Source organism: Arachis ipaensis, chromosome B2 (genome assembly GCF_059453495.1).
Source record: "Arachis ipaensis isolate K30076 ecotype BB chromosome B2, ASM5945349v1, whole genome shotgun sequence".
Lineage (NCBI taxonomy): Eukaryota > Viridiplantae > Streptophyta > Magnoliopsida > Fabales > Fabaceae > Arachis > Arachis ipaensis.
In genome coordinates this window covers 75,701,347-75,722,574 of record NC_142437.1, presented here as the reverse complement: position 1 = coordinate 75,722,574, position 21,228 = coordinate 75,701,347, and the positions used below count along the sequence as shown (strand labels likewise).

General features: G+C 38.9%; 1 protein-coding gene and 1 non-coding gene across 2 annotated transcripts in view; both read left to right on the top strand.

The window, feature by feature from the left end:
- LOC110265482 (uncharacterized) overlaps positions 1-18,334 on the top strand; it is a 78,167-nt gene extending 59,833 nt beyond the window's left edge. The window contains exons 5-6 of the mRNA XM_088505898.1: positions 17,564-18,096; positions 18,264-18,334. Coding sequence (XP_088362024.1) covers positions 17,564-18,096; positions 18,264-18,334 — 604 coding nt within the window. The remainder of the gene's footprint in view (positions 1-17,563; positions 18,097-18,263) is intronic.
- On the top strand, positions 13,919-14,025 carry LOC148574435 (small nucleolar RNA R71). The gene has a single exon (XR_015905977.1). It is a non-coding gene; the product is annotated as a small nucleolar RNA R71 (small nucleolar RNA).
- Positions 18,335-21,228: the final 2,894 nt, after the last annotated feature.

The following is a 21,228-nucleotide window of genomic DNA, read 5'->3' as shown; positions in this document are numbered from 1 at the left end:
GTCAAGGATTTATCATCCCTGCTCCATTTAGGCGTGCAAAACGGCCTTAGAGTGCATTTCCAGAGTTAAACGCCAGGTTGCTGCTTGTTTCTGGCGTTTAACGCCAGCTTTTCTCCCATTCTTGGCGTTAAACGCCAAGTAGATGCTCTGTTCTGGCGTTAAACGCCAGTCTAGTGCTTGTTTCTGGCGTTTAACACCAGCTTGATGCTTCTTTCTGGTGTTAAACACCAGTTTGATGCTTTTTACTGGTGTTTAAACACCAGTAAGCTCTTCCTCCAGGGTGAGCTATTTTTAGTGCTGTTTTTCATTCTATTTTTGATTTTTCAGTTGTTTTTGTGACTTCACATGATCATCAACCTAAAGAAAACATAAAATAGCAATGAAAAATAAATAGATATAATTAAATAACATTGGGTTGCCTCCCAAGAAGCGCTTCTTTAATGTCAATAGCTTGATAGTTAGCTCTCATAGAGCCTCACAGATAATCAGAGCAAGGTTGGGGCCTCTCAACACCAAACTTAGAGTTTGATTGTGACCTTCCAACACCAAACTTAGAGTTTGAATGTGGGGGTTTTGTTTGACTCTGTATTGAGAGAAGCTTTTCATGCTTCCTCTCCATGATTACAGAAGGAGAACCTTGAGTCTTAAATACAAGGTAGTCTTCATTCAACTGAAGGACCAACTCTCCTCTGTCAACATCAATCACAGCTTTTGCTGTGGCTAGGAAGGGTTTTCCAAGGATGATGGATTCATCCTCATCCTTCCTAGTGTCTAGGATTATGAAATCAGCAGGGATGTAAAGGCCTTCAACCTTCACAAGCATGTCCTCTACTAGTCTATAAGCCTGTTTCATTGATTTGTTTGCCATCTCTAGTGAGATTCTTGTAGCTTGTACCTCAAAGATTCCCAGTTTCTCCATTACAGAGAGTGGCATGAGGTTTATCCCTGACCCCAGGTCACACAGAGCCTTCTCAAAGGTCTTGGTGCCTATGGTACAAGGTATGAAGAATTTTTTGGGATCCGGTTTCTTCTGAGGTAATGTTTACCTCATTAACGCACTCAGTTCATTGGTGAACAAGGGGGGTTCATCCTCCCAAGTCTTATTACCAAATAAACTGGCATTCAACTTCATGATTGCTCCTAGATACTTGGCAACTTGCTCTTCAATGATGTCTTCATCCTCTTTAGAGGAAGAATATTCATCCGAGCTCATGAATGGCAGAAAGAAGTTCAATGAAATCTCTATGGTCTCTGTATGAGCCTCAGATTCCTTTGGTTCCTCAAAGGGAAACTCCTTTCTGTCCAGAGGACATCCCATGAAGCTTTTCTCACTGGGACTCACGTCCTCCTCACTCTCTCCAGGTTCGGCCATGTTGGTAATGGTTATGGCCTTAAACTCTCTCTTGGGGTTTTCTTCTGTATTGCTTGGGAGAGTACTGGGAGGAGTTTCAGTAATCTTCTTACTCAGCTCACCCACCTGTGCCTCCAGATTTCTGATAGAGGACCGTGCCTCATTCCTGAAACTGAGATGGGTCTTAAACATATCATAGACTGTGGCTTCTAAGTCAGAGAGGTTCTGCTCAGAATTCTCTGTCTGTTGCTGAGAAGATGATGGAAAAGGCTTGCTTTTGCTAAACCTATTTCTTCCACTATTATTATTATTAAAGCCTTGATTAGGCTTCTGTTGATCCTTCCAAGAGAAATTTGGATGATTTTTCCATGAAGGGTTATAGGTATTTCCATAGGATTCTCCCATGTAATTCACCTCTGCCATTGCAGGATTCTCAGGATCATAAGCTTCTTCTTCAGAAGATACTTCTTTAGTACTGTTGGATGCAGCTTGTAATCCATTCAGACTCTGAGAAATCATATTGACTTGCTGAGTCAATATTTTTTTCTGAGCCAATATGGCATTCAGAGTATCAATTTTAAGAACTCCCTTCTTCTGAGGCGTCCCATTGTTCACAGGATTCCTCTCAGAGGTGTACATGAACTGGTTATTTGCAACCATCTCAATGAGTTCCTGAGCTTCTGCAGGGATTTTCACGTGAAGAGATCCTCCTGCAGAATGGTCCAATGACATTTTTGACAACTCAGACAGACCATCATAGAATATCCATATGATGCTCCATTCTGGAAGCATGTCAGTAGGACATCTTTTGATCAGTTGCTTGTATCTTTCCCAAGCTTCATAGAGGGATTCTCCTTCTTTTTGTCTGAAGGTTTGGATTTCCACTCTAAGATTGCTCATCTTTTGAGGTGGAAAGAATTTGGCCAGGAAAGCACTGACCAGCTTATTCCAAGAGTTTAGGCTATCCTTAGGTTGTGAATCCAACCATGTTCTAGCTCTGTCTCTTACAGCAAAAGGGAAAAGCAGAAGCCTGTAGACCTCGGAATCAACTCCATTGGTCTTTACAGTGTCACAGATTTGTAAGAATTCAGCTAAAAACTAATGAGGATCTTCCATTGGAAGTCCATGAAACTTGAAATTCTGCTGCATTAGAGAAACTAATTGAGGCTTAAGCTCAAATTTGTTTGCTTCAACTGCAGGAATTGAGATGCTTCTTCCATAGAAGTTGGAAAGAGGGTGCAATGAAGTCACCTAGCATCTTCCTTGCATCTCCACCATTGTTATTGGGTTTGGCCATCTCTTCTTCTTTTTCGAAAAATTCTGTCAGGTCCTCTCCAGAGTGTTGTGATTTAGCTTCTCTTAGCTTCCTCTTTAGAGTCCTTTCAGGTTCCGGATCAGTTTCAACAAGAATGTTCTTATCCTTGCTCCTGCTCATATGAAAAAGAAGAGAACAGAAAAGAATAGGAATCCTCTATGTCACAGTATAGAGATTCCTTTATGTGAGTAAAAGAATAGAAGAAACAGAATGAAAAAGGGAGAAGAAGAATTCGAACACAAAGAGAGGGAGAGGGTTCGAATTATAAGAAGAAGAGAAGTATTAGTAAATAAATAAATAAATAGAAAGAGGTGAGAGGGAGAGAATTCGAATTTTAAATTAAAATAAAAGGAAAATATTTTTATTTTTATTTTAAATATTAGTTAGAATTTAAAATTTAAAAAGAGAAATAAAATTAAAATTAAAATTAAAATTTGAAATAATCAGTTAATGAAAAGAAATTTTGAAAAAGAGGTTAGTGATTTTCGAAAATTGGAGAGAGAGATGTAGTTAGGTAGTTTTGAAAAAAATAAGAATCAAACAAAAAGATAAGATTAATTGAAAAAGATTTGAAAATCAATTTTGAAAAGATATAAGAAGTTAGAAAAGATTTTGAAATTGATTTTGAAAAAGATGTGATTTGAAATTTATTTTGAAAAAGATTTGAAAAAGAAATTTAAAAAGATTTGATTTTGAAAATTGAAGTTGATTACTTGACTAACAAGAAACTAAAAGATATGATTCTAAAATTTAAAGATTGAACCTTTCTTAATAGGCAAGTAACAAACTTTAAAATTTTTGAATCAATCACATTAATTGTTAGTAAAGATTTTGAAATTGTGAAATGAAATTAAGAGAAAGATTTTGAAAATCATTTTTAGAATTTTCGAAAATCATAAAAGAAAAATGAAAAAAAGATTTGATTTTTGAAAAAAGTTTTGAAAAGATAGGATTTTTAAATTGAAAATTTGATTTGACTCATAAGAAACAACTAAATTTTTAAAATTTTTTTGAATAAGTCAACTCAAATATTCGAAATTTATGAGAAGAATAAGGGAAAGATATTTTTTTTATTTTTTGAATTTTTAATGAAGAAAGAGAAAAAAAATATCATTTTGTTGTTTTTCTCTTTAAACAGCAAAAATGAAACAAAACATAAAAATTTAAGATCAAAACAATAAATGCATGCAAGAACACTTTGAATGTCAAGATGAACACCAAGAATACTTTGAAGATCATGATGAACATCAAGAACATGTTTTTGAAAATTTTTAAGAAAAGAAAAACATGCAAGACACGAAACTTAAAAATTTTTAAACTTTAGACACTAAGAATCCGAAAATGCATATGAAAAATAAGAAAAGACACAAAACATGAGAATGAAAAGATCAAACAAAGAAGATCATCAAGAACAACTTGAAGATCATGAAGAACACCATGCATGAGTTTCGAAATTTTTTTTTTGAAAAGTTAAAACATGCAGTTGACACCAAACTTAAAATTTGACACTAAACTCAAATAAGAAACGCAAATTATTTTTGGTTTTATGATTTTATTAATTTTTTTGGTATTTTTCGAAAATTAATTTGAAAAAGGAAAATAAGGATTTCAAAATTTTTAATAAGAATTCCAGGAATCCTGCAATGTTAGTCTAAAGCTTCGGTCCAGGAATTAGACATGGCTTACTAGCCAGCCAAGCTTCCAGTGAAAGCTTCAGTCTAAAACACTAGACATGGCCAATGGCCAGCCAGGCTTCAGCAGAACATTACATAAAATAGCTAATTTGTTGAGAAAGACAAAGAAGCTCTTCTCAAGATAGTTGAAACCTCGGTCCAAAAGATTAGACATGGCTTAACAGCCAGCCAGGATTCAACATATCTCATGAAACTCTAGAATTCATTCTTAAAAATTCTGAAGTATAAAATAGAAAAAAAAAATTTGAAAATTTTTTTCGAAAACAAAAAAGAATAAAAAGCTTAAAAATAAAATAAAGTTACCTAATCTGAGCAACAAGATGAATCGTCAGTTGTCCAAACTCGAACAATCCCCGGCAACGGCGCCAAAAACTTGGTTGCACGGGGATTGTTTGTTCCCCAGCAACGGCGCCAAAAACTTGGTGCACTCAATCATAATCTCAATTCTTCTCCATAACTTCACACAACTAACCAGCAAGTGCACTGGGTTGTCCAAGTAATAAAACTTACGTGAGTAAGGGTCGATCCCACGGAGATTGTCGGCTTGAAGCAAGCTATGGTCATCTTGCAAATCTCAGTCAGGCAGATTCAAATGGTTATGTGGTTTTGATAATTAAAATATAATTAAAATATAAAACAGGATAGAGATACTTATGCAATTCATTGGTGAGAATTTCAGACAAGCGTATGGAGATGCTTCGTTCCTTCTGAATCTCTGCTTTCCTACTGCCTTCATCCAATCATTCACACTCCTTTCCATGGCAAGCTGTATGTTGGGCATCACCATTGTCAATGGCTAATTTCCGTCCTCTCAGTGAAAATGGTCCAAATGCGCTGTCACCGCACGGCTAATCATCTGTCGATTCTCGATCATGTTGGAATAGGATCCATTGATCCTTTTGCGTCTGTCACTACGCCTAACACTCGCGAGTTTGAAGCTCGTCACAGTCATCCCATCCCAGATCCTACTCGGAATACCACAGACAAGGTTTAGACTTTTCGGATCTCAAGAATGGCTGCCAATAATTCTAGCTTATACCACGAAGACTCCGATCTTTCGGAATGGAGGCTAAGAGATATACGCTCAATCTAAGGTAGAAAGGAGGTGGTTGTCAGGCACGCGTTCATAGGTTGAGAATAATGATGAGTGTCACAGATCATCACATTCATCATGTTGAAGTGCAAGCGAGTATCTTGGAATAAGAATAAGCTTGAATTGAATAGAAAAACACTAGTACTTTGCATTAATACTCGAGGAACAACAGAGCTCCACACCTTAATCTATGGGGTGTAGAAACTCCACCGTTGAAAATACATAAGAACAAGGTCCAGGCATGGCCGAATGGCCAGCCCCCTAAACGTGATCTCCGAACATAAAAATATCCAAAAGATGATCTTAAATACATCACTAAAAGTAGTTTTTATACTAAACTAGTAGCCAGGGTTACATAAGATAAGTAAATGATGCAGAAATCAACTTCCGGGCCCACTTGGTGTGTGAATAGGCTGAGCATTGAGCTTTCATGTGTAGAGACTCTTTTTGGAGTTAAACGCCAGGTTGTAGCCTGTTTCTAGCATTTAACTCTGATTTGCAACCTGTTTCTGGCATTTAACTTCAGAATAGGGCAGGAAGTTGGCGTTTGAACGCCAGTTTGCGTCGTCAAAACTTGGAAAAAGTATGAACTATTATATATTTCTGGAAAGCCCTGGATGTCTACTTTCCAACGCAATTGAGAGCGCGCCAATTGGATTTTTGTAGCTCCAGAAAATCCATTTCGAGTGCAGGGAGGTCAGAATCCAACAGCATCTGCAGTCCTTTTTCAGCCTCTGAATAAGATTTTTGCTCAAGTTCCTCAATTTCAGCCAGAAATTACCTGAAATTATAGAAAAACACACAAACTCATAGTAAAGTCCAGAAATATGAATTTTGCTTACAAACTAATAAAAATATACTAAAAACTAACTAATTCCTACTAAAAACTACATAAAAACAATGCCAAAAAGCGTATAAATTATCTGCTCATCAATCATCAAACCATCAAGTACAACAGAGCTCCCTCTCTCAATGAGAGGGAATTTAGCTACTCATAGCTCATGGAAAAGTGCTCAAAAGTGAAGTGTAAAAGTGGATCTAAAACTAATCTCTCTAACTGCTTAACCCACTCTTCAGTACTCTTTGGGGGTATTTATACTACTCCTAGTAAAAATAAAAGAATTACAAAAGTGAAAAAGGAAAATTACATTTTGGAGGGAAAATAAGCTCAATAAGTGTGACTTCCCAACTGGCGTGTGGTTGGCGCTCCAGTGGCGTGTCACGTGCTCTTCAATTCAAGCTTGGCGTGCCACGCCCAGTCCTTCAAGTGGCACGCTCGTCTTCACTAACAACATTGGCGTGCCACACCTTCGAGCTCAAGTGGCACGCCCTGGCCTTTTTCCACTTCTCTTTGCCTCTGGAAACTTGAACTAGTGTGGCACGCCCAGGGTATGGCGTGCCACGCCCTTGCTGTATGCTTGGCCAAGCTTCTTTGGAAAGTTGAACTAGTGTGGCATGCCCAGGGTCTGGCGTGCCACGCCCCTTTGTGAATAAGTGGTTCCTCTGTTTGGCGTGCCACGCCACGAACTCAAGTGGCACGCCCTAATGCTTCTTTGCTCTCTGAATGACACTGGCGTGCCACGCCTGGGATTCAAGTGGCACGCCCAAGTGAGGAATAGTGAATGGCGTGCCACGCCTTCGATACCAAGTTGCACGCCCCATGTAATTGGCCTCCTTCACCCTCTCTGGAAACTTATACCAGCGTGCCACGTCTAGAGGCTGGCGTGCCATGCCCATGATCTTGCCTTGGTTCTAGTAGCTAGCATGCCACACCTCAGTCTTCAAGTGGCACGCCCAGCCCTTGCTTTGGTCTCTTTGTGCATTGGCATGCCACGCCTGGTTGCTCAAGTAGCACGCCTAAGTGAGATTGAGAGGTTGGCGTGCCACGCCTTCGACCTCAAGTGGCACGCCCAGTCTTCAATTGCCTTCAGCCCCTTCTCTGGATTATTGTACCAACGTGCCACGCCATGCTGCTCAAGTGGCACACCCATACATTTGTGAACTCTTCAAGCTTGGCGTGCCACTCCTGGATTCTTAAATGGCACGCCCAAGTGACTTCTTGGAGCTGGAGTGCCACGCCTTCGATACTAAGTGGCACGCCATAGTGAAGGTTCTTCCTGGAGTGGTGAGTTGGCGTGCCACGCCCCTTTGCTCAAGTGGCACGCCCATAGTAGCTGATGGTTTAGGCGTGCCATGCCCAACCTGGCATGCCACGCCCCTTTTGTGTCCTCCATTGTTGCTCTCTGGAACTTTGTACTAGCGTGCCACGCCCAGTCCCTGGCGTGCCACGCCCACATGCATGCTTGGACTTCTCCTCTGGAATTTAGTACTGGCGTGCCACGCCAGTGCATTTTTGTGGCGTTTGCTCCCAAGTGGCACGCCAGTTTCACACACCCAGCTTCTTGTTGTTTTCTACCCATTTTTGATGCCTTTTTCACCTGAAATTCAGCACAACTCATCTCAAAGTAGTGTACCATAATATTCATCAAATAATGCATGAGTTATACTGATCAAATGAGATTTATGCTCGTTTATGGTCCTCTTTATGCAAGAAAGAAGGGTAGATGATGCAAGTCATCACAACACCAAACTTAAGCTTTGCTTGTCCCAAGCAAATCAATGTGAGTAAGCCTTTATAACTTAAGGCCTTGGCTTGAATCAAGATGTAAGTGACTATCTACCCAAAACTTGCTTATTTACTAGAAAAATGCATGAAACTACCCTAAAACAGTAAAGAAAAGGTCAGTAAAACTGGCCAAAATGTCCTGGCATCACAACACCAAACTTAAAGCTTGGTTGTCCCTAAGCAAGTACTGAAACATAAGAATGATGAATGAAAGAACAAGAGAAATAAGTTCTTATTATAGAAGTAGAGCTCTTGGTTTATGGGGTTTCATGCATAGAAACTTAGGTTCATTCCTTTACTGGTTTCTAGGTCCTTATCATGCTTTTGAATACTTACTTGATTGCATCCTATGAGATCCTTATTCTTTGATCCTCCCTTTTTTTTTTTCTCAGGGTTTATTGCATCCTTAGGCTAAGTGCTCTATGAGGGGGCGACTCTTTAAAATAAGCTTTCAGCCAACACTCCTGAACCAGTTGGTTCAAGGTGCTAGGTGTTGAAACACCCCTAAGGACTTACTCCCTCAAGTTTCTCTCCCCCATACATGCACACCACAGGCACATGATTTGTTATTTCTTTTTCTTGAGGCCTTGGTGTCCAGCACCTCTTTGGGTTACTAAATGTTCTGTAGCAAGGTTGCTCTTGATAGTGGATTTTCAGTTGGTAATCCAGGGTTAGTTAACCCAAGTTACCAAGTGATGAAGCACTCCTAAGAACTTATTCATCCAAGCAGATCCTTGGTACAAGATCACCACAGACACATCCCTCAAGATTCAAACCCTTGGTGCCTAGCCTTATTTATTCTTTTTTTCTCTTTCTCAAACTCTTATTGTTTTTTTTTCTTTTTCTTATTAGGATCTTGTTGTTTAGCTGGTCTCATAGAATGTGCTTCAAGCATGTAATTCAATGCATAAGTGTCCTTATACCTAACAGGTGAACCAACTTAGCTAACCTACCACACCACAAACCTTGAGAACTTACTCCACAATATGAACCCACTCTGGTTTTTCTTTCCATAACATTTTCTTTCATTAAATTCAAAGTGGACGCATACAAGTAAGTAGGATGAAGATGAAAACAGGTAACTTGGACCAGCACACATATGACAAAATAACTGAAAATGCTAAAGACAGAATTAAAAATTCCTACGCTACTATGGAAGCATGTTCTATTTCATACATGATTTTCCTTATTTAGACTTGAAAAAGATAAACGAAGAGGGAACTCCACCACCTTTTACTCATGGGGCTGCCCATGCTCTCTCTCTTGTTTGTCCTCTTTATGTCCTTCTTGAGTGCTTGAACCCCCATTTCCCTTGCTTTTTCCAATCAACTTTTTCCAGAAGCCAGCATCTTCCATCTTCTTTTTCAATATTTCCTTCTGTTGCTTCACCTTCCTTTTCTCTTGTTCTGTTAGATCTTTTTGGACTGTATCATACCTGGGGATTGCAGAGTGCAAATTATGCATATGCCCAGATATATAGTTCAACTTGGCTTGAGTGTTTATGTTGAATTCTTTCCTGTGTAGTTGTCGTCCTTCATTAAGCACGCTGAACTCAATGAATGCCTTCGTCTGAGCTAGCTGACGTTGGTTGAGTTCTTGAAGGCGTTTATCTTGACGCTCTTGCCTTTCAGTCACTTGATTGATGGCTTGAGTGAACTGAGAGTAGTGTTCCTGTTGCTGCTCCATTTGTTGTTTTTGCCACTCTCCTTGTTGATTCATCCAGTTAGCAAGTAGTTCTTCCTGATGATCCATCTATTGGGATTGAAGGTGTAGTTGTTGCTCTTGCCCTTCCATATATCTCCTTGCCAAGTCCTCAATGGCTCCTTGAATGTGGCCCAGATTTATATTGGTTGGATCATAGTACTCTTCTTGCTGGTATTCTTCTTGATGAGATTCTTCTTGGTGAGGTCCTTCTTGTGATGTTCTTTTCCCTATTTGAGGCCTTCTTTGTTGTTGGGTGGGTGCCACATAAGTTATACACTGGAGCGTAACTAACCTCCCAGGGTTTATCCAATGTGGATTGCTGTCTTCGAAGACCACCTTGGCTTTCTTACATAGTCTCACAATGGTGCTGGGGTACAAAAGTCGAGAACTCGGATCACTCTTTTCGGCTGCCTCTTGGATTCCTTCAGCTATAATTTCATGTACATTGATGTCTCCACCACTCATAATGCAATGTAGCATGGTAGCTCGAGCAATGTTGACCTCAAAATTTTTTGAGGCTGGGAGGATAGATCTTCTCACAAGCTCAAACTATCCCTTGGCTTTCGGGATGAGGTCTCCTCTTTTGATGAACCGTGGGCTCTTATCTGAATACCTCTCCCAATCTGATCCTATGACACATATGTCATTCACAATTTCTTCAAGCTCATCATTGTTGAGGCCATTACTTATTCTTGCTTGATAACTTGGCTTATCAGAGGGTTGTGATCTTAGATGAAGAGTCCTCATTATAGCATTGGGACTGAAGTCCACCTCTGTTCCTCTCACGTAACTTTTGAAGGTAGGAGCCTTGGTATTGTCTTCTCTGGCCACATTGGCATAGAACTCTTTAATGAGATTTGCATTTATTTTTGTTTCTGGGTTCGTGAGTTCTTGCCAACCCCTCTGTTCAATCTTCTCTCCAATCTGCGGTCACTCATCATAGTTGAATTGGAATGTCAGCTCTGGCAATACTTTCTTGTGCTTGATACGTTCGAATTGAAGCTCATGGAAAGTAGTCTTGAACCTTCCTTTGTCAAAAGGAATGCTCTCCACTGGTGTCTTTCCCTTTCGCCTTTTGGAACTTGATGATGCCATGAGTGACTTTTGATATGTGAAGGTGTTGAAGGGTGTGGATAGCTGATGGAATTCGGCCTCGTTAGGGTAAGGTGTAATTAAGGAAGTGGGTGAGAGTGTCTTTGATGGGGTAAGAGGTGTTGGATTTCGAAAGTGAGAAGTACAAAGAATGGGAATTGGAATGTGAAGGGGTACGAAATAAGAACCACTTATATAGAAAAGTGGTGAGTAAATGAAAGGTGTGGATTGATGGTGCAGGCTCATGATGAATGGATGGGGTTTAGCATGGGATGGGCACAAGGATCATCACTTTTATGATGGGGTTGGTTCAGTCTCCAAGGGTATTATTCTTTCAATGTTGCATGGCAACATTTTCTAATGCATTCCCCTTGAAGACATGTGTATAGTCCCCCTTTTGTGAAGTGGCCGAACCCTTCTTCTTCAATTGTCCCATCAATTCCTTCCAATCTTCCTTTCATTTCTCCTACAAAAAAAAGGAATGCAATTAATAACTTTTTGGATAATGGCGGCAAAATTAAAAAAAAAAGAAAGAATAACTACTTTTAATTTTTTTTTTGTTTTTAACTAACTAAATGTAATTCATGAATGCAAACCAACTGACTAATCAACTGTCCATGTATGCAACATTGGTGACACCAAACTTAGTTTGTGGTCATGTGGTGTAAAAAAGATTTGTTCAATGTTCTAAGAGTGACATGATATGAATTGCATTCATGTTCTCTTAGTGTGCCTTGAACACCAAACTTGTTCTTCACTATATGTTGCATGAAAGGATTCATTCAAGTATATGTCAAAGTTGATTTGGAATTCATGAACCTTGCATTATTAACTACTTTAAAAGCATATAAAACATGGGTTGCCTCCCATGAAGCGCTTCTTTTAGCGTCACTAGCTTGACGTTCTGCCTTTGTCAGGGTGGTTGGTAATGCTTCAAATCTTTCCCCTCGCAGTGATTCTATCTCCATTGGCTTCATTAAAGATCTCCACATGTTCTAAGGAGAGAATTCTGCTGATGGTGAAAACTTTAGGCATCTGAGATGGGATGGTGGGGAGATGAGGTGGGATAGCTAGGAGATAAGCTAAGATCACTTTATCCCCTGGAGAGAAATCCTCTATAGGAATCTTCTTGTTCCTCCATCTCCTTGGTGCCTTTTTCTTTGTTTCTTTTAATGCTGCCCTGCTCTTTGTGGCCTCTTTTTCTAAGAAAATTTTGTTGCTGGTCTCATATGACTCTGGTGGGTTTGGTTCCTCTTGGATTTCCTTTAGCTGTGGTACCTTCTGACTGTTTTGCTTATCAGCAAAAGGGATTCCCAGGCGTACAGTTTGTGTTTCAATGCTTGTTTCTTCCACCAGTGCCTTGTCGTGCTCTTCCTTTGGTTCCTTGTTTTCTTGATATGCTTCTTGTGAGGGTTTGAAGACATTGAATGCGAGTTATTCATCATGTATCCTCAGTATTAGTTCTCCTCGCTCCACATCTATAAGCGCTCTGGCTGTAGCTAGGAATGGTCTTCCCAATATGATTGGGTGAAGGTGACTTTCTTCCATTTCCAATATGACAAAATCTGTGGGAAGGAAGTAGTTCCCAACCTTCACCAACACGTTTTCAACAACTCCTACTGCTTGTTTTTGAGTTTTGTCAGCCAGCCTGATGACTACGTCTGTGGGCATTAGCTCATTGATCTGCAGCTTCTTCATAAGGGATAAAGGTATTAAGTTGATGCTTGCTCCCAGGTCACAGAGTCCTTTATCAAACATTGTTTCTCCTATGGCACAGGGGATGTGAAAACTCCCTAGATCCTTCCTTTTTGTAGGCAACTCTGGTTGAATGAGAGCACGACACTCCTTATTCATCACTATTGTTTGCCCTCCTTTGAGTGAGCTTTTCCTGGTCAGCAGCTCCTTCATGCACTTAATGTATGAGGGCATTTGTTGGAGAGCCTTGATGAATGGTATGTTTACATGGAGAGATGCAAACATATCAAGGAACTTTGAGTATATTCTCTTTTCTACACCACCCTTGAGTCTTTGGGGAAAAGGTGCATAGAGGTTCAAAATCTCCTTCTGTGTAATTTTGGTTTCTTGGTGACCCTCTTCCTGCTTCTCTTCTGCAGTATCTCCAGAGTGTTCGAAGGGTTTGTTCAGCTCTTCCTCAGTCCCCCTATCACTTATAGTGACCATCTTGCATTCTTCCCATCTTACTTTCTTTGCTTCACCTCTCGGGTTTTTCTCTGTGTCACTTGGGAAGCTGTTAGTAGGTTTGGGAATCTTCTCAGAGAGGTATCCCACTTGAAATTCTAGCCTCTTGATGGTGTCTCCCTGGTTTTTGATATTGGCTCGCACCTCCTCCTTGAACACCTTGTTATCTTGGATTTCCTTACATATGCCTTCAAGTAGAGTCTCAATCCTTGAGAGTCTATCTTCGGATGATGGTGAGTTGAGATTGGAGGGATGAGAAGGGCCATTTTGGTTTTGATATGGATGTTGAGAGGTGCTGTTAGGTGGGTGCTGATATGATCTCTGTGTGGAATATTGGTGAGTTGCATTATTGTTGGGGTTGTGACGTCTCTGATCTTGGCCTTGATCTTGTTGATTTCCCTACCCGAAGTTTGGGTGGTTCCTCCAACCAGGATTATAAGTTTTGGAGTATGGATCATGGGTCTGCCTAGGTGAGTTCCCAATGTAGTTGGCTTGTTCCTGATCATCCTCTGTCTCTGCATTCACTCTTTCTTGAGCCGCTGATGAGGTAGTGATTGCTGCTACTTGGTTCCTTTCCATCTTCTTGGTAAAGTCAGCCAGCTGCTTGGTGATCAACTTATTTTGAGCCAGCAGTGCATCTACGTTGTTTAGCTCTATCACTCCTCTAGTGTTGCCTCTTTTAGAAGCATAGAAGTAGTCATTCTCAGCTACAGTCTCAATAACATCTATGGCTTCTTCAATGGTCTTCTTCTTGTTCAGAGATCCCCCGGATGAGTGGTCTACTGCCTTCTTTGATTCATAAGAAAGACCTTCATAGAAAATGTGTAAATGTACCCATTCATTGAACATATCTGGCAGGCACCTTCTTGTCAAGTCCTTAAACCTCTCCCATGCTTCATAGAGGATTTCACCATCTTGTTGCCTGAAGGTTTGTACCTCAGCTCTCAACCTGTTGATTCTTTGAGGAGGATAGAATCTCGCCAAGAATTTGTTCACCACATCTTCCCAGGTTGTTAAACTCTCCTTCGGGAAAGATTCCAGCCATTTAGATGCTTTGTCCTTGAGTGAAAAGGGAAACAAAAGCAATCTATAGGTGTCAGGATGAACACCATTAGACTTCACAGTATCACATATCCTCAGGAAGGTGGTTAGATGTTGATTGGGGTCTTCTTGGACACTTCCTCCGAATGAACAGTTGTTTTGAACAAGGGTGATGAGCTGTGGCTTTAGTTCAAAGTTATTGGCATGTATGGTTGGCTTTTGGATGCTACTTCCACAGTTTCCTGGGTTTGGATTGATTTAAGAGCCTAGAACTCTTCTCTCTTATCCAGCATGATGCACTGGACCTTCTCTGCCATGGTTGTGAGCCTCTTCTTCATGAGAGTTCTCCATATTCTCATCCATGTCTGGTTCAAAGTACTCTTCCTCTTTCTCAGCACCAACGACTCTCTTTCCTCTTGCTTCCCTCCTTAATCTAAGGAAGGTCCTCTCAGGTTCAGAATCAAAGGAAGTTGAAGCCCCGCTTCTTCTACCTGTCATACAACCAACAAGGCACAAGCAAGAAGGAGATAAATACAGGAAGTATTCTTGTCAGAAATGCTGTTAGTGTGAGTGATGCAATATATCAAACAGTAAGTGGGTTAGTGAACTGAATTGTAATAAATAAGAGAACACCACAAATGGGTAAGGGATAAAGGAAAGAAAATAACTAAAACTGAAAATAAATCACTCAAACAGAAATTAAATCAAATAAAAGAAAAATGCTCAATCTAGTTATCCACCAATTTAATCATTGTTGATACAAAATCAATCCCCAGCAACGGCGCCATAAACTTGATACACAAAAACTTGTCTCTCAACAAATTTCCTTCGGCAAGTATACCGAATTATCGTCAAGTAAAAACTCACAATAGAGTGAGGTCGAATCCCACAGGGATTGATTGGTCAAGCAACTTTAATCAGAGAAATGTTCTAGTTGAGCTAAGCAGAAATTGAGTTGAGATTTGCAGAAAAGTAAATGGCGGGAAAGTAAATAACTGAAAACGTAATTGCTGGAAATAAATGTCAGAATGTAAATAACGGAAAGTAAATTGCAGAATCTTAAATGGGGGCTTGGGAAAATGAGCATAAAAGTAAATGGCAAAAAGTAAAGAGAATGGGTAAGATCAGAAATGGGGGATTCATTGGGCTCAGGAGATGTTGTATTCTCCGGATCAAGTTCATTCTCATCTCTTCCTCAATCAATGCATTCATTGATCTCCTTGGCAATCTTAAGTGATTGGATTCCAATTCCTTGGCAACCCAATCTCTCAAATCTTGATCAATAGCCAACTCCTTGGTCTAATTGCTCATGAGAAGAGATGAAGTATGGTCACTGATTATACCACATGTATTCCCAAATCAAAGTGTTGGTAGGATTATATGTCACTATATCCATCCAAACTCCAATTTGGTCCAACATGAGAAAGCATTTCTAGCATGATCTCTTCCTTCCTCTTCCAAGGTTCCGAAGAGATCCAAGTATGAATAGCTTCTTTTCCAAGACAACTACCCAATTGGATGAAGATTGAAAGCTTTCTAGTAAAATCAAGAGAAAAGAAAGAAGAAGAATAATGAAAACTATTATTGATCCATCAAATTACAACAGAGCTCCCTAACCCAATAAAAGGGGTTTAGTTGTTCATAGTTGTTCAATCTAATTCTAATTGGTAATGTAACACAAATGTGAGACTGAAATGTAAACTATCTAAAGCAATAGATTTTAAACTACTTCTACAAAAAATAATAAATCAAAAAGGATAAAGTGTTGGGGTGCCTCCCAACTAGCGCTTCTTTAGTGTTACTAGCTTGACATTCCTTCATCTTTAGTTGAGCTTGTAGCTCACTCTCTGCTCCTCTAAGGAGCCTCCCAAGTAGTGTTTGAGTCTATGGCCATTGACAGTAAAAGTTCTCTGAGTCTTGTCCTCCATGAGCTCTACATGACCATAGGGAAACACCTTGAGTATGGTGAAGGGTCCTGACCATCGAGACTTAAGTTTTCCAGGGAAGAACTTGAGTCTTGAGTTGTAGAGTAGCACCTTCTGTCCTTCAGTGAACTCTCTTCTTGCTATCTTTTGGTCATGCCACCTTTTTGTGTTCTCTTTGTAGATTTTTGCATTCTCATATGCTTGATTTCTAAATTCTTCCAGCTCATTGAGTTGCATTAATCTCTTTTCTCCAATAGCTTTCTCATCATAGTTTATCATTTTTAGAGCCCAAAACGCTCTATGCTCAAGTTCAACTGGTAAGTGACAAGCCTTGCCATATACCAGTTGGTATGGAGACATCCCAATGGGTGTCTTGTAGGCTGTCCTGTAGGCCCATAGTGCATCATCCAGCTTCTTAGACTAATCCTTTCTTGAGCTTCCAACAGTTTTTTCAAGAATTTATTTTAGCCCTCTGTTGGAAATTTCAGCTTGTCCGTTGGTCTGTGGGTGGTATGGAGTTTTCACTTTATGCTTGACTCCATATTTGAGAAGGAGTGTCTCAAGTTGTTTGTTGCAGAAGTGTGTCCCTCCATCACTAATGAGAGCTCTGGGAACTCTAAATCTGCTGAAGATGTTCCTTCTCAAGAGGCTTATCACAACTTTGTTGTCATTTGTTACAGTGGCTATGACTTCTACCCACCTTAAGACATAATCAATGTAACAACCCTAGTTTTTGAAAATCAAATAATTGGTTATTTGTGATTTATTATATTTGTTGATAACTTTATTTTAAGAAAATTATTTTACTAAAGGTAATTAAATACATTTTCATGATAATTGAAGTTTAAATTAATTAGAATTTTTATATAATCTTTATTAGATATTTGGTATAATTGAAATTATAATTTTGATAATTGAAAAATAAGAAGAATTGTATAATTTAATTTAAATAAATTCTATTTTGGATAAATTATGTTATTAACTTGAACTCCTAGAAATTATTTTATTAGAAATGATTAGATTGATATTTATAAATACTTTAAGTTTAAGTCAATTAATGTTTATGTACAATTTTTATTATAATTAATTATTTTATAAATTGAAATTAAAGTTTCAGAGATAGAAAAATAATAGAGATTTGTATGATTTAATCTAGAAAATTGATATTTGAATTTAAATTGTACTTTACAAAATATAATTAACTTGTTCATTTTATAATTTAAATTAGAAATAATTGATTGAACTTAGCAATATGTTGATAAATAATGTTCCTAAATATTTTTAAGAGAGTATATTTGATTTTAAAATTACTCTACCCTTCAATTTTATCAAAATATCTATTCATATCTATCCATATTCTTTTATAAAATCCTAATTTCTAACCCTAATTCCCAAATCAAACTCAAAAACCCTAATTTCTCAAATTGACCTAACCCTAATTTTTCCCCTTTCCCCAGCCTTTGAAACGCAGCCCACACCCCCCTTTCATCACCTTCAACGTAAACAGCACACACACAAAATAGGGGAGGACTTCTGAGAGAGCTGAGGGAAAGAGAGGAAGCGAGGATTGTTCACCGTCACTGCCGCCGTCCTGGAACACGCCGCCGACGCCGTTGCAGAGAGAAGCGGACGAAGTACCATCGTGCTCCTTGCCGCTGCTGTCGAACAGACTCGTTCGAGAGGAGAGAGTGCCGCGAGCCAGGGACGACGCGAGGAAGAAGAAGAGTTGTCGCACCCAGCCGCTGTGTAGCTCGCCATCACCGGCGTCTCACCGCCATCGCTATGGAGACCGAACGTCGTCGATCTTCCTGCCGCAACCTTGGAGTTCGCCCCGTCATTGAGGAAGACAGAGATGAGGGAGGAGCTGTGAACGCGCCGTGGTGGTTGCCGTCGCCACTGCCTAGGTTCCTGTGGTCCAAGTCGCCATTGATGGAGAAGACGCCACTGAGGAGCAGAGCCTCTATTTCGCGCCAGTCACAACAGAGCTACTACAGATTTTTCTATCTTGCTGCCACTGAAGGTCCATCGCCGCCAATCTACGCCACTGCTGAAGATGGTAAGCCAAACTGTCGTCCTTGTTGCTGGAGAAGATCACCGGAGTTGCTGTTCTGGATCTGGTCTATTACTTTATTTGATTCTGTTCCATTTACACACTTCCTTTGTCACTACCATCCTTGTTAACGATTTAACTTTTTAGTACGTTCCTTGTCCTGAATTTTCCAGAGTTGTGTTTGCTCTTGCTTCCTATTCGATTCAAATCCTTTGTCCTGTTGCAACCATCGTCGCTGCCTTAAGAAAATGAGACTGCTATTATTCCGGTTAATGCTTCTGCTGCCGCCGTTTTCTCGTTCTATTATTGTCTAATTGAGGTAAGGCATTCTGGCTCTTGCTTCAATTTGAGTTAGCATGGAGTTTACAGAATTTTTACTATTATCCTATTTGAATTCACCGTTTCTGATTGCTGCCGTGACCACCTCACGATGCTGCTGGTTCTATTTGAAAATGGCTGCTACTTCTGGAATCCCAGATCGGAGAGGATAGGAGGCGTTTCACTTTGTCATTGTTGCTGCCATGGAAATAGATGCTGGAAACTGCTAATGGAGCAGCTGCGTTTAGTGATTTTTGCGAGTTTCGACTTTGAGGTAGGGGATTTAACGTTTTTAATTTAGAATGCCTACAAAGTTATTTGGATAAGTGCAAATGGTTAAGAATTTCTTAATTGACATGAATGATTTGAAATGCATTTGAAATTAGTTAGTTGTTGTGATTATTCTGAGCTGTGATTGAATTTAGATGCTGTTGTGAATAATGATTAATTTAGTATAGTTTATTAAATTGAAATATGCCGAGTTAATTATTGAAAAGCTGTGGTATGGATAACTGATGAATTGAGTTTTGATTATTGCTGTGAATGTAATTAGTTTTGTTGTTATGAGAGACTAATTGATAGAAATAAGCTTGGTTTGAGGTTATGAAATTTGGAATAAGTTTGATGATGTTTTAGTGCTTCAATTGGATTATTGAATTCAGGTTAAGGCTGCGGATGTCTTTGGGCTTTGTTGTGAGTGTTTGAAGTTGTAATTGATATTGTTTTCTCTGATATGGATGGAATTGAGTTGAATTATAACTGTAGTTGGTGATTGATTTGATGATTGTGCGTACTGAATATTGTAAGGGATAGAATAAATGGTGTTACTTTTGTTGCTAAGCTTGCTGGTGTGAATTGATGAGTTATTGTGTGTTTGAATGATGATGAGTGTATATGGAAAATTATGCTTGGCATAGTGTAGAAAAGAAAAGGTTTGATGATGCTTAAGTACTTGACATCGTGTGAATTATTGATTCTGGGTTCTTGGGCTGTGTTGGCAATGAAGACAATTTTGAATAACTGGAAAGAGGTTAAACGTGTGATTTTGGAAGGGTTATAAGTTCAAATGTGATTTTTGATAAGTAAGGTTGTTGAAAATGCTTAATGCAGAATTTCTGCATACATGACAGTAGAAAGAATCAATTTCTGGGAGCATCCCAGATCATATACTTGAATGAAACTATTTTTTCATGAAATTTTACTGTGTTTTGAGCATCTCATAAAAAATTCAGAATTTATTGATGAGTATTTTGGGAGAAATGAATTTTTGAAGATTGATGGTTTCTGCAGAAAATTCTGTTTCTTTACTGCAGAAGCACCAACTTCCAACTCACTTAACTTTCAATTCTGGTAAGTATTTGAGCTGAAACCAATGGCATTTTTAAGCTTCCTGTGTCCACAATCTTCATTTTAAATTTCATGTCAATATCCTATTTAACCAAGTAGATGTGTTGAAAAGAGTATGGATAACTCACTGGATTTTGGAAACCGAATTCTAAAAGGCCTGGCTGTGTTTCTCACTTCATAACTTTTTCATATGACATGGTATTAATCTGAAATTTAATTCAATAAAAAGATAAAAGAGTCTTGTTTGAGGTCGTGAATTTTGAAAGGCATTGGGTGAAAACTGGATTTTTAAGGAATTTATCAAACTTATTACTTGCTGCTGTTTTTCTGTATTTTCTTATGAAACAATAACAGAATTTTAAGAGAGATGGTACAAGTTTTTATTGTGACCAAATTACCTCAACACCAAGTTTCTTGGAATACTAGTTTATTGAGTTTAATTTTGAAAGAATTCTATGATAAGTGAAAGTTAGTTACGAATTGATGAGGTGAAAGTTGAATTGATGGGTTATGTGGGAATTGTGGGTTATGACCGAACTGTTGGCTATTGTAAATTGTGAATTTTCTGACTGATTTGAGAACCTCTTATTTGGTAGTTGTTGAGGAAAGGGGGAGACTTGTTGAGAAAGAGGGAACCCGTAAGAGTGGCTAAGTCCGAGTTTTAGGGGAGGTGCTGCCGAAATTTTATAAAATTTGAGGTTTTATTTGAGAAGTTATTTTAGAAAATTTGGAATTGAAAAATGATTATTTAAGTTTTATTTGATTACTTCTAATGAGAGGTTATGTTTTGAAAGGTGTTTAATGAAATTAAAATAAATAATTTTCTTGAGTCTTTTGATAGAGCACTAAACTGAAAAATAGTTTTAAAGTTAGCTTGACTCAAGGTTGCTAAAGCAGAGATTATGAACTAAATTGATGATTGAGATTTTTGCGAACGAATGCTTGAGAAAGTTAAGAAAGGTTTAAGAAAATATGTTAAGGATTCAAAGGGAAAAGAGAATGGGGAACTGATATATGGATTGTTGAGTTTTAGAAAGGAAAATGAAAAGTGATAAAATACGGGAAAACCCCACGAACTGTTAGTTGTTTAACTACGGGGAAAATCCATGAATTGATAATTGGTAAAATTCGGGAAGTACCCACGAACTGAATGATCATTGATCTCGGGGAAAACCTATAGATTGTTATTTGTTTTATATGCGGGAAAAACCCACGGACTGATAATCATTGATTACGGGAATAACCCATGAATTGTTGTATGTTGATCTTGGGTATAGCCCATGAACTGAAGATCAATGTTTGCTGTGTATTGATCTCGAGTATAACCCACGAACTAAAGATCGCTATGTTATTGTGTATTGATCTCGGGTATAACCCAGGAACTGAAGATCTCTGTTTTGTTTGTGAAATGATCTCGGGGACGCCCACGAACTGAGGATCACTGTTTCCCCTTGTGCGTATATAATGGGGTCG